Here is a 13028-nt window from a genome sequence, read left to right as displayed (position 1 = left end):
TCCTCCACTCCATCCATTATGCAGCCAATAGTCCCAGCTGCAGCACTCTCGACTGTCTTTTCACCCCCTACATTTGCTCCTCTCATATGCCTACTCATTCCCCGTGCTGGGCTCAGTTGTTCATTCGCTCATGCAGACACTCAATCAGCCATGCAGCTCAGACAGTCAGTAATCAGGCTCTCATTCATGCAGGACACATAAAACTGCCACCCATGTACTCTGTTGTTGAAGTGATAGACTGAATTGAGTTTTAATTGAATTTAGATACATCTTCATAATTGCTGACAATCATTACACAAGATATTTACAGTCATTATGAAATATTACAATTGGAATTTACAGAAACTTTGTACAAAATATGCCTGACTTCAATGCCTGGATAGTGGGGTCCTTGTTAAGCCGTTTCCGGAGAGCAAAACATTGACCCAAAAGTCACTGGTGTCTGGAAGTGCTTTAGTTTCAGCAAGTAGATGCTTTTAAGAGTCCATTAAAAAGAAAAAAAGAGAGAAAATCCCAAAAGGTACAGAGTCAGCAAAGTTGTGAATTGTGTTTTCTTTTTCTTTCTTTTTTTTATCCTCAGTTAAATTGCTCTTTTCTTTTTTCGTTATCTTTTTATTTTCTCGACTGAATGGAACATTTGATCTGTAATTCAACTGCAAAAACAACAACGAAGACCCATTTAAATAGAATAAATCCGTAATATTTACACAATAATGTGAGTACTGGTTTATAAAAATGAATCATCTCTTTTTCTTTAAATATGACTTTATGTTTATCTACATTTTTTTCAAAACAGAAACCTATAAGCACAATGGAACGCATCATACTTCTATCATTCAATTCTACTGATAATGATGGATTGTGGATTGCCATATTTATGCAGCAAGTCTGGTTGCAATGAAACTCAGCTCAAAGTCCCCACAGCAGCCTAGGTTGCGTTGAAGCCGTTTCAAGCCTCTCGAGCTCCTTGCGTGATGGCGGAAAGTTTAGGGAGTCAAGTTAAGTCAAACAAAACAAACGAGAAAAAGAAAAGAAGAAGAAATAAACACGCGTGGTGAAATGGATTCGATTCCATCAGCAAAAGCGAAAACAGAAACTTGGCTGAAGCTTCAGTGTCCACTCTTCTTTCGGCACACAGCAAGCTTTTCCTGTTGAGCGTTGCCACCACGAAAGCCCCACATAGACATCCAGAGAAGAGCACGCCCCCTGCTGTCCACCTGTTCCCATCCAGCGCCGCTCAAAACAATCCACCCAGGTGAGTCGTGCTAAGCCAAAGCTGCAAACGTTAGCTGACAGGACAACCTCTACTAGCACAACTAAAAATGCTTTGCACTCCATCATCATCATCGTGAGATGCAAATGAAATCAAACATAAGCATGCTTTTAAAGGATGTTTTTGATATACAATAATTATAGGAAAATAGACTATCCAAGGATGACTCCTTTAAAATCATTTATAAAGCTTTCCTGGATGCAGACAGCTCGGCTACGAAGTAAATAGATACTAAACAAAAGAAATCCTTAAAAGTATATGCAAACACAAGCATAAATATTTGATCCACAGAGAGTAAGCTACGAATGACAAATATTAGTGATATATTGAAATTCTGGAACAGGCACCGTTTCTGTCTTTTTAAAACTCTCTCTTCTTTTCTCAAGAGCTTGACAGTCGATTTGAAGGTGTTTCCCAAATCCTAAAAGAGTCACTGCCGACTGAAGTGTTGGGTGCTGCTGCAGTCCGTCTAAAAGTCTTTTGTATCTCCGTATTTTCTCTAAAACGAACCACCTAAAAAAAGTCGGTGCACTGTTCATCTCACATTCTCTCTCTCACACACATCCTCTGTCTCATCTCCTCTTATTTTTTCCCTCCTCCCCTTCTTCCCTCTTTCTTTACATGCCTGCCGCGAGCCGGCTCGGTTTAATGGACGTAGTAAAGCCAGTAGACCACGTTGAAGAAGGAGAAGACAGTGGGGAAGATCATCCTGGACCACTTGTCAATAGAGTTCACGTCAGACAGGTCTGGGATGTTCACCTTGAGCTGGGAAGCCCGTCTCCGTAGGCGCGACTTCTTCTGGGCGTGGCGCTCCAAGGCGCTGTGGCCATAGTTCTGGCGTGCCATGGCTGCCCTGCGGTACTGCAGCGTCGAGCTATCATAGGCCAGCATGGTGTTGCGGGGGTCTCCGGGTGCTCCTAGGCCCCGGGACAGATCCCCGGCGCCGCCCATCTCATTCTTCATCTCCAGGGTGCTGAAGAGGATGTTGTCGTCGGGGGTCATCTGTGTGAAGGTGCAAACAAAACAAAACAAAACAAAACAGGCGCAGCCATGAGAAGTTACTGCCAGGGAGGAAATTTTGGAGCGTTCAGTCTACGTCTAGCAAAATTATAATTGAAGTTGTAATGATAATTATGCAGTTTACTGTGTAAAAACACTGATGGGGTGCTAGAATGGGTAATGCAAATGAGTCAAAAATCGTGTTACTTACAGTGAAGAAAAGATTTTAAGCACTTTAAAAAAAGCTCTAAATAAATCATTGATCATCTGTCGTCATTATCTGAGTGACAATACAACCACAAGACTATGAGATAACACTCCTGGAAAAGCACAACGCACTCCACAAACTTAATTCTCATGGAGAAACCTTCATTGCCATGTCAGAATTTCAACCAGCGTGTGGTTAAAATTCTGTCGATTCACAAGACAAACTGAACAAAAACAGAAAAGAGAAAAGCAAAGGAAAAGGAAAATGTGACAGGAGAAGGTTGAGAGAAACTGTAAAGGACTTTGCAAAGATGGAGGAGAGGCTAAAAGGTTCAGGGCAGGTCAGGAAAGACGTTGTGGGAAGTGAATTCGGATCAACATTTCTTCATCCATAGCCTGACTTCTGAGGAAAAACATCCCAATAATCCAATCCCGTCCTGCTGTAAATGTCAGCCTGATGCATTTTGTTGATTTTTTTTTAGGGGGTTTAAAGCGAAGCCACTTAGTTGGAGCTTTTCATCAAACTGCAAATGATTTCTTTCTCTTATCTGGAGATGCTTTTTTTTCTCTTTGCTTTTGTTTTCTTTTCAATTGCTTCACTTAGTTTCAAGAGATTAATCAGTCACCTTAGAGATACAGTATTTCGGTCTAGATGATATTATCTTAAGAGGAGCTACTGATGTTTTCATTTCTCTTGTTCTCATTTCCTATTAATTCAGATGTACAGCCCAAGTTAAGATTAAATTAATGCCTGCAGAAATCAAACTGCTAAGCCATGTTTGTCAGGAAAATGCATGAAGAGCAAACCAAGAGAGGGAAAAAAACACAATGGTGGGAGTGATGATCAAGGTTGCCTTAAAAAATCTATAAAAAATCAAAGAAATGCACAAAAAAACTACAGCATTTTCCTCTGATCTGGATTGATTCAGATTGATGACATTGTTAGTTTTGACTTTCAAAACCTCCAGTACCTTATTTCTTTGCTCGCCTAGTCCTAATGCGGCATCGTCCACAAAGATGGGATCCCACATCGAGTCATATGCGTCAATTTCCCTCTGTTTCATTCTGGCATACAGAGCATCATCTCTCTGAACTACATTTCCCACCAGCCACTGCAAGCATACAAAATCAGCACTGTTACTTATGGGGAAATCGTAGCTTGCCACACTCAGAAGGAAAGGGTGTTTGATTTCTTTTTTCTTATGCTGCCGTTGTTCTTGCTAACTTTAGCAGCTGAATAAAATTTAAAGAGAAGGCTTTGGCACCACAGCCAGTGATTTTTCCGAGGCGCCTTGCCCTTTGGGAGACACAGAAATATGGAGATAAAGTATAAGCCAGTCATTGCTTCTGCATTCACTCTTTCAGATCCTAGCTGAGTAATAAAGTTGATACACAGGGCTAAACCAGTGAGAAATGGAGAGCTAGAGCAGGAGTAAAGAGTGCTGGTAAAGGATATCAAGCATTGATCACAGCATCACATTGACCTTGAAAGGAGAAGAGGTAATTTTCTCGCACAGAAACAAACACGCACATTAACTGACAACACGGATACCTTTGGAGAAGCTCGGCTCGCGCACGTACCTTGTTGGGGTCGGGTCTCAGCTTCTCGTTATTGGCGGTGGCTGCTTTCTCGGCTGCCTTCTTCTGTCGCTGGGGGCCCTGGCCGAAGAAGATGTAGTTGACGAAGGCGTACTCCAGCAGGGCCAGGAAGACAAAGACAAAGCACCCCATCAGGTACATGTCAATAGCCTTCACGTAGGGGATCTTGGGGAGCGTCTCTCGCAAGTGGGTGTTGATGGTGGTCATGGTCAGCACCGTGGTGATCCCTGGACATCAGCAGAGTCACAGTTTCAGAGACAAAAGCCCCGCATGTGACGTTTTGTGTCAGGTGTTAGTGAAGTTTAGTCGCAATATTCAACTGTTATAATGATAATCACTTTTGCGCTTCATCCAGATTTCTGTCTAGAATTTAAAGCTTTAAGAGCTTTAAAATCAAATTTTATTTATTTATTTACGAGTTGCCTTGAGGTGCTTTATACTGTAAGGTAAAGACCATACAATAATACAGAGAAATTCCCAACAGTCAAACTGCCCCCTTTGAGCAAGCACTTGGAAACAGGGGGAAGGAAAAACTCCCTTTTAACAGGAAGAAACCTCCAGTAGCACCAGGCTCAGAGAGGGGCAGCTATCTGCTGCGACTGGTTGGGGGGAGGGAGACAGGACAAAAAACACACTGTAGAAGAGAGCCAGAGATTAATATTAACTAATGATAAAACACAGAGTGGTTTATAAACACATAATGAGTGAGCAAGGCAAGAAACAAAGTGCATCATGGGAAGCCCAAAGCAGCCTAGACCTACTGCAGCGTAACTAAGGGAGGATTTAGGGTCACCTGATCCAGCACGAACTATATGTTTATCAAAAAAGGAAAGTTTTAAGCCTAATCTTAAAAGCAGTGATAGTGTCCGTCTCACAAATCCAAACTGGGAGCTGATTCCACAGAAGAGGGGCCTGAAAGCTGACGGCTTTTCTCCCATTCTACTTTTAAATACTCTAGAAACCACAAGTAAACTAGCAGTATGAGAGCAAAGTGCTCTATTTGGGTGATACAATACTATCAGATCTTTAAGATAAGATGAGGCCTGATTATTTAGCACCTTAATACTAATACTACCACGATGAACCCTTTAAATTTGATGTTAGTCATCAGTGTGGTCACATTAGCATGCAGAGCTTAACATGGTGATGTTAGCGTTTGGCCCAAAGCACTGCTCTGCCCAAGTCTATAGGTGAGTCATTCCCTGTGCAGGCTATGGTGCACTATAGCTACTGTCTGCCATTTTATTCCACTGGTTTTAGGCAACAAACTGCACAGTTTTCTGCATCTGATGCCATAACTCTGCATTTTATATAAGCTGCTTACAACTGAGGATCTACTATAGAGGCAGTGCATAATGAATGAACACAGATGTCTTTCTCGCTTCGCTAGAATTTGCCCCAGCATCAAACTAACTGAGCTCAGATGCTCATCTCCAAAGTATACGTGCTCGGGAACATGTGCATTTGCTCTTATGCTGTACAATGTATAGTGTTTAATGAACACAAGCAGTCAAATTTGAGAGAATGTGAGTCCATATGGATTAAAAAAAACACCTGAGACTGCGATAGCTTACATCCCGTCATGCAACCAATGATGATGGAACAAACTGTAGGCTTTAAAAAAAGGGCCACATTGCCACTGTAAACATCTGTTGTTAGTCACAGCACGATTCACCTGCTTTCCTGACATGTACACATTGTGTTTGATACATTAGTCATCTGCCTGCACAATCTGCATTTGGTCAGATTCACACGTATTATAAATAACCCGGCAGCCAGCACTGTCACTGTAGCACGGAGCCTCGTCTCCCCATTGGCTGCACTTGTTCTCTTTTGGTTAGGACGCTGAGAGCAGAGCGGGGAGGGGGGGGGGGACATCTTTAAATCACGTTACCCTCTAAACGCACCGTCTGGGACTCTGACCTGCCAGCCGTCCCCACTTCCGAAAAAACAAACGGTGTGTGACAAGAAAGAGACGCGCAAAACGCAAAAGCTACCGACGTGCCAGTTTGACATTGGCGTGAGAGCGTGAGCTCCAACGTGCACGGTGCATTTAAACAAATACAGCTGCGCTCGGGCTCTGATAAGCTGCGATCTCCGGCCAGCGAGAGGCTCCAAAAGACAGACAGGATGAGAGAAAGACAGCACACTTCAAGGTCGAGCTGCAGTGCCTCTCACTCTGCATGACTCATGCATATAGTCATCTCTGAACAACAGACATTTAGCCAGGCAGCCTATCACACACTGCTATCACTCACTGTGCTTAGAGCTAATGAGGAAAAAAAGTAAACGCTGAGAAAATACAGGGAAAACATCAGGCTCACCACAGACACAATAATGCAGAAATCCTGAGCATAATAATGTACGTTAAATGGCTCTTTTCATGCTCTGCTATCATTTGGCTCTGGGTTATTTCTGAGGGTCAGCGCTGAGCAGAAGCGAGCCGATCCTACCCAGGGCCACTCTGGCAGCCGATGCATCGTAGTTGATCCAGAAGGAGACCCAGGAGAGGATGGTAATCAGGATGGAAGGCATGTATGTCTGCAGGATGAAGTAACCAATGTTCCTCTTCAGTTTAAAGCTGAGGGACAGGCGGGGGTAGGAACCTGAAGGAGGCAAAGGAGCAGAGGAAGTGGGATAGAAATAGAGTTTCCTCAGTGACACCAAGTACATTTTCCTTGACGCAAGCGAGCCTGTCACATACACTCTCTCTCTACTGACTGTCGATTTTATGTTAAAAATAAAAGGCCAAAAAATTGTTAACACAGCAGCTTATGCTAATTAAAACCTGCAAAACCCAGTGAAGCTTCTGCGCACCTGTGGAGAAGACGACGTTCTTGGAGATGAGTTTGTAGTCGACGATCGAGAACTGAGGCAGCTCTATCCTGTCCACGCCGGACACTGCGCCGTCTCCACCTCGCCAGTAAAACTCAATATCATCTGTGGTGTATCCATCTGCAGGGGAAAAAAGCCAGGACACTTAGAGAAACATTATCACCATCCATTAATGCTCTATAATATATCACAGCAAAGTGCTGCAATGTTAAAAGTCGTCTGCGGTTTTGTCTGTCTTTGCCCTTAACTATACTTAATGCTTGGCAATATCCACAGCAGCCGTCACCAACTCTGATTACATCTGAGGGGTCATAAGATGATTAGGAACTTTAAATAACAGGAAATTTAACAACATATTTTATGCTTTCTTGGAAAATAGAATGAAGGTGCCATTTTAGGGCTCTAAAAATATGAAATCACTTTTGGTTTAAAGTATTTAAAGTGTTTAAAATTTAAGGAGGTGTTGCAATTTGACTTTAAGAGCCACAAGCCAGAAAAAAGGCCCGCGGCGCTCACTGCAGAAACAAATCTCTATGGTTGTGGTTAGGGTGAGGATCATTAAACTAACACACATTTAAGATCTCCCATTTAGCCAGCCACTGCTGCAGAGGCCATCTTTGCATTAGGGGCTTGTCACATTTTAAAATTTTAAGGTTATAAACAGCAGGGAAGATTACAGAAACACCTACAGCCCTCAGAAATCTTTGAGCGGTGCTCTGAGTATTTGCTGGCAAACTTTGTGTAAGCGTAATCTCTATAAACATGCATTTATCCATTTGTCACTCAAAATTAATCATGAGCGTAAGAAGGAGGTGATTGTTGGTGATTTCAAGAACTTGCAGGAAGTAGAAGTCTCTCAGCTCCGTCACCGGGACAAGAAACAGAGGGACGCTCACTAAATATGTGGCTGCCGGTTCACTGCAGGTTTGTTTCCATAACCTGTTTCCATCAACCTGAAACAATTCGTGTAACTGCAAGAAGTTATCTGGTTGACAACGTGTTTATTTTTCAGCACTTTAAAGCAGGAAGCTAATTTCTACATAGCTGCACACATCGTGAATGGAGACAAAGGAACCTATCTGCATATAAAAAATTAATCAACACTCAGCATTTTCAACTCTCTGTGTGTGAAGCATGTATATGTACCAAGAAACATGTTCTCGTCTGAACTTTATCCTGCTACAGTCAACGGAGCGGCGTCGTGTGCTCACCCAGGGAATGGCCGTCTCCCTACTCCAAAGCTCCACTTTGACTGCCGCATGCTCAAAATAGAGGCAGTGACCTATTCAGATGTGATGAATAATTAAAGTCCGAGGCTTTGATTTTTAAAAATTAACACAAAATTCTTTGTTGCTATGGCGCTGACACTGAAGGTGAAGTTAGTCACGTCCGGTTGTTATTGGTCGGACGGGCAGCCGGCTTCACCCACAGGCCTTTTTTTTTCACAGCAGACATTTTGATTTGTCATAGTTGGAGAAGCTCAGGTGTTACTAATAATATCAGCAATGGCTTCCTTCTGCACGAACCTGCATGCACAATGTCAGGAAACTCAACAGCCACCATTCGGTGTATTATTTATACCTGTGCTTTTCCTACTGCGATGTGTCTGCTGTGGAAGAAAGAAACTCTGTCTCTAGGGTGGTTTTAACATCTTGCATCACTGACAGTTAAGGTAATGGCACACAAATACAGATTTTCTTTCTTTCTTCTTCTTTTTTTTTGTTGCTGTTTTTGTTTGAAAGAAAAAAAAAGAAATCCCCCGAAACAGCTGGGTCCTGTAGCTCATGGCCAATATTACTCAAACAGGAGTAAATTCTGCATCTGTTAAGGTTCTGCAACACATTTGGTGCTCTGGTGAGTATTCACAGCAGCAGGATGAAGTACGTGGGATCGACTCAAAACAAACTCACAGTGTGTGATGACAGTAATGAAGAAGCATGTCCATCAGTGCAACACAGAAGCTCTCTGGTGCAGAGGGAGCACCAACTTCTCCGATATTTGTTTAAAATGAGTCTTATTCTTTAATTAAAGCTTTTCTTGCCAGGGCAAACTACGGCACTGAATACTGAATGCATCTGCAGAGCATAAAGCAGTGGATGCTGGAACTCCACACCAGCAGATAAATAAGCTCTACCGTTATCGTCACAGCATTACCCCAATTAGTGTACCATGCTGCTGTTGAGGTGCAGCTCGGTTAAGTTCTTATCGGCTACGTCAGGCTGGGGGATCAGCGGGGTGTTGAGTCATTTGGTAGAGGGGAGTTTTTTTTTCGATATGAAGGGAGCAGTTTATGGCCAGTACATTCAGTTAGTTTGTAGCTCCATTCGTTCCAGACCATTGTCTCTGTTAGTGCATTACATCACTGCACTCAACCTGGTCTATCAAGACTGATATGAAGAGTGCCTGAGCCAAAGATGTGCATGGATACTGTATGTCAGCATTTATATGTGCATAACAGATCGTATTAGTTGGTGTTAGAGGGGAAGAAATGCTTTCTTTTTTTTTGTTCAGTGCAGCACGTGAGTCCAGCGGCCTGAGCCGCAGCAGTGAGTCGCTGATGTATCGGGGGTTTCTGGGGTTTTAAGACTTGTGTCTGTTAAAAATGCATTGAGTTTATCAAGGGGAGTGAGACTTCTCTGGGCTCATTAGTCTGAATAAAATAGCATGCTCTGGCATGAAGAGATTCCAACGTTAAAACCGTTGCCAGTTAATCCATATGAGAGTAGATACTGCCTGGTGATCAAAACTGGAGCTGTGTGTGTGTGTGTGTGTGTGTGTGTGTGTGTGTGTGTGTGTGTGTGTGTGTGTGTGTGTGTGTGTGTGTGTGTGTGTGTATTTCTGCCTGAGAGAGGAGGAGAGAAAAAAAGAGCATATGAGTGATGGAGAGAGAGATAAAAAGGCTTGGAGGGAAAAAAAAGAAGAGGATGAGACCGTACGAAGAAAGGAGATGAGAAACGGAAAGAGAGGGTGATGGGGAGAGAGATGGTGAGCATAATGGGAGAGGAGCAGCGGGGGAGGGGGGGTGGTTCTGACCCGCGCTGTTTTTGTGCTGCTTAACGCTGCTGGCAATAGTGTGATCAAACCCGGGAAGACTGGGCCTACACCACATCCCAGCCCCATAATCCTTCTCCTAGGGGACCCAGATAATACACGCAGAGGACCTCGTCTTTCTCTCTCACGTTCCTCCTCTCTTTCCTCGCTCCCCTGACTCGAGAGCACCGGATCACGTACAATTACAAACTCCACGTGAAACTGAGTCTTTGTACTTCACAAACATGGAGGCGGCTTCACGAGAAAGCTGAACACAACATCCACTATCAGCACCCTCCTGAAATACTGGACCTAATCAGGCTCCTCCTCGCCTTGGGAAGCCACTGCAGTAGCAGTTGAATTAATTAGGCTGGATGTTATCAGTCACTGAGCCATTAGTGATGTTCCTCTTCTTGATGCATATCTCTTGATATCTCATCAGCCTTTCTCAGCATTTTACATCCTGTCTTATCAACTGTCTTTCTACCTCGGTGCCACTGGGCTGGCAGACTGTTTTCAGGACGGTTTTCCGAGCTGCATGCGTACGTGGGATCTCTTTAATTCGATGTCTTCGTGTGGGTGTGAGAGCTGGTTGTCAGGGACAACGGTACTTACAGCTTTCGATCTCCAGGGTGCAGTTTTGCTCATCTAGAGGGTAGCGGCGCAGGTCCATCATGCAGGCTGCGGTTGTAGTGATCCTACACACACAGAGAGGGATAAAGAAATATAGGATTCAACGCAGAAACAGGTGGAGGCGGCCACGAGCAGGCTGGGTTCATTTTATTTGACCTTCACTGCGCAGAGTAATGTAAACATCCCTGCAGGATGTTGGCAAACCTGAAGAGCACCAGACATGAAAGCCATTCTTCCGGAAATAATAGGTTCAAATGGAAAATGCCATCAAATGTGGGGATCAGGATTAACTCAAAATCAGATGCTGTTTGGCAAATCCGAGAAACCATTCCAACCGGCCGAGGCAGATGGCCGCGCTCCCGGAGCCTGGTTCTGTCTGGTTTCCTTCTTGTTAAAGCACACTTTTTACATCAGCCTCAGTTCAAGCCTCCATAAATCGTGAGCTGATGCTGATGATGTCTTTTTATTGAGAAATTCTTTTCTGCTTTTATTATGAAATTTACTGCATATTTTATTCTAATGACAAGATTGGGAAACTATTAAAGCTAGTAATTATTGTACTTAACAAAGTGTGGAATTTGGACACTATGCTGGTTTTACTTTTATCCCATAAAGAGATAAAAAAAAAAAAAAAAAAAGCAGGGTTCAACCTCTGGTCAATGGGCTCCTTAAAAAAAGAGCCGTCGAGCACAGGCCAGTCATATCCAACAGGTTCAGTCAGGGTGACGCACTTCCTGTTATAGATGACAAGTTGGCCAGAGCTGAGACGGGCTGGCACCCGGCCGCACCAAACCCCCGAGGCTGTCTGAGAGAGACTAGCCACACAATCTAACTATAGGGGCTAAATCTAGCGTAGACGTGTAAGACGAACCCCCTCACACACACGCACACACAAACACACTGATTGATATAAAACATGATGGCGTCACGCGACCATTAATAATAATAGCAGCCTGTGGGAGAATTCCCAGTATAGGTTGAAGTGTTTGTCATAACCGCGGGTTTTCCTTGTCACAGCTGATTACGGTCACATCATCGATTTATTGTGTTAGCGGTCCATTCATTCGTACGTGGCAATGAAAAAGGCCACTGAGTAGCCAGATCATCCAGTAAAAGTCATGCTACATTTACACTTTACATTCATTGGACATTCAGTTCAACAACAAGGATCCCTCAGTGTCGCACAATCATAATTTGTCTTTATTCATAATTGCACTTTCCATCAATATATTAGTTCATATGTCCTTTTATTCTTTATTTCTTCAGTTTCACCATTTTGTGAAATACAGTGTTTGTATGGGAACAAATGAATCTTGCTGCTTATCACTGAATTTGAACTAATACAAAAATAAATGAAAGGTAAACTGTCCTTATAAGAGAGGTGATATGAACAAAAAGGCTTCATGATGATCATTTTACAGCGTTAAGCTGTAAAACAAACCCGCTGTCCTTATTTGAGGGCTTATGAGGGTCACCTTTGCACATCTCTGTTCAGAAATTGGGCCTCAGGAGGATATGCAATTTTATAAATCAGGGACAACAAATATTAAATAATAAAAAAAATCTGTTGTTTACCATTAAAAAACACAAGCAGTGGTGTCTGGATTTGCTTATTTTGATAAATCAAAGACTTTACGTCATTCCACTATTTATAAAATCATAATGGAAGTGCTACCATGGGAAAAAAATTTATGACAAAGTGCTGAAATGTATATTGTTTGGTGTGCATTGTCATCTCCTGAAAGCCTGTAAATGTTTTAAACATGAATAGAAATGGGCAAAAAAATGTTCTTAGTTCACACATTTTTCAAATCGCTGCTGCTTTGAGATTGAGAACGTGGTCCCGTGGAGCTGCGGGGACACTATGGCAATAAAAAAATACAATCACAATGCCTTCTCTCGGTTAACTTCATCACATCTACAGACGCATCTTTAAGAGCGCCTTGTCTTTAATAATTAAGAGCAAACTTTATTTGAAATCATTCTGCATAAGATGTTCAGCTCCCTCAGGCCGAAGCTGGCAAGTTTGGGATTTCATTTTTTCGAGCTGCAGAGACTCGCAGTCTTCTTTCACACACTCGGGCTCTCTCCGTCTCTGCCTCCTTTTTTCTTGCTCTCTGGGCTCTTATGTAAGAGCCAGTTAGCAAGGCCATGGTGCACTGGGGGATTAAAACAGGAGGCTCATTTCTGTCCTAGTTTACCCCTTTTTTATGGCCACAACTTCCCAGGATGTTGTGCTCGCATAGCCGGGCACTCATCACTCACCATCATCGCCATCGCCATCACTAAATCATCACGGTGGCACAGAGGAAACACAGGGGAAAAGCAGAAATGAGGCCAAAATGGCAGGGGTAAAAATAACAGCCTATTTATAGCCCACCTACATCATCAGCAGAAGTCTCACAGCTTTCTCGTCTGAGACGCCGCACGGCTGATCAAGAACTGCTTCTGC

At 43.1% G+C, this 13028-nt stretch overlaps 1 protein-coding gene across 2 annotated transcripts in view; it reads right to left on the bottom strand.

Moving 5' to 3' along the window:
• Positions 1 to 225: 225 nt before the first annotated feature.
• Positions 226 to 13028, bottom strand: part of gabrb2a (gamma-aminobutyric acid type A receptor subunit beta2a) — a 32922-nt gene continuing 20119 nt past the window's right edge. The window contains exons 5-10 of one of the 2 annotated variants that reach the window (XM_005921211.3): positions 10559 to 10641; positions 6896 to 7033; positions 6532 to 6684; positions 4061 to 4305; positions 3451 to 3591; positions 226 to 2275 (exon numbers count right to left, since the gene is read on the bottom strand). In XM_005921211.3, the coding sequence (XP_005921273.1) occupies positions 1919 to 2275; positions 3451 to 3591; positions 4061 to 4305; positions 6532 to 6684; positions 6896 to 7033; positions 10559 to 10641 (1117 nt within the window). In that variant the 3' untranslated portion in view covers positions 226 to 1918. The remainder of the gene's footprint in view (positions 2276 to 3450; positions 3592 to 4060; positions 4306 to 6531; positions 6685 to 6895; positions 7034 to 10558; positions 10642 to 13028) is intronic. The other variant, XM_005921212.3, reaches the window with a different exon arrangement.

The sequence above is a fragment of the Haplochromis burtoni genome, unplaced genomic scaffold (genome assembly GCF_018398535.1).
Source record: "Haplochromis burtoni strain Fernald_Lab_line unplaced genomic scaffold, NCSU_Asbu1 Contig_10, whole genome shotgun sequence".
Classification (NCBI taxonomy): Eukaryota; Metazoa; Chordata; class Actinopteri; order Cichliformes; family Cichlidae; genus Haplochromis; species Haplochromis burtoni.
This window is presented reverse-complemented; position numbering and strand designations above follow the sequence as displayed.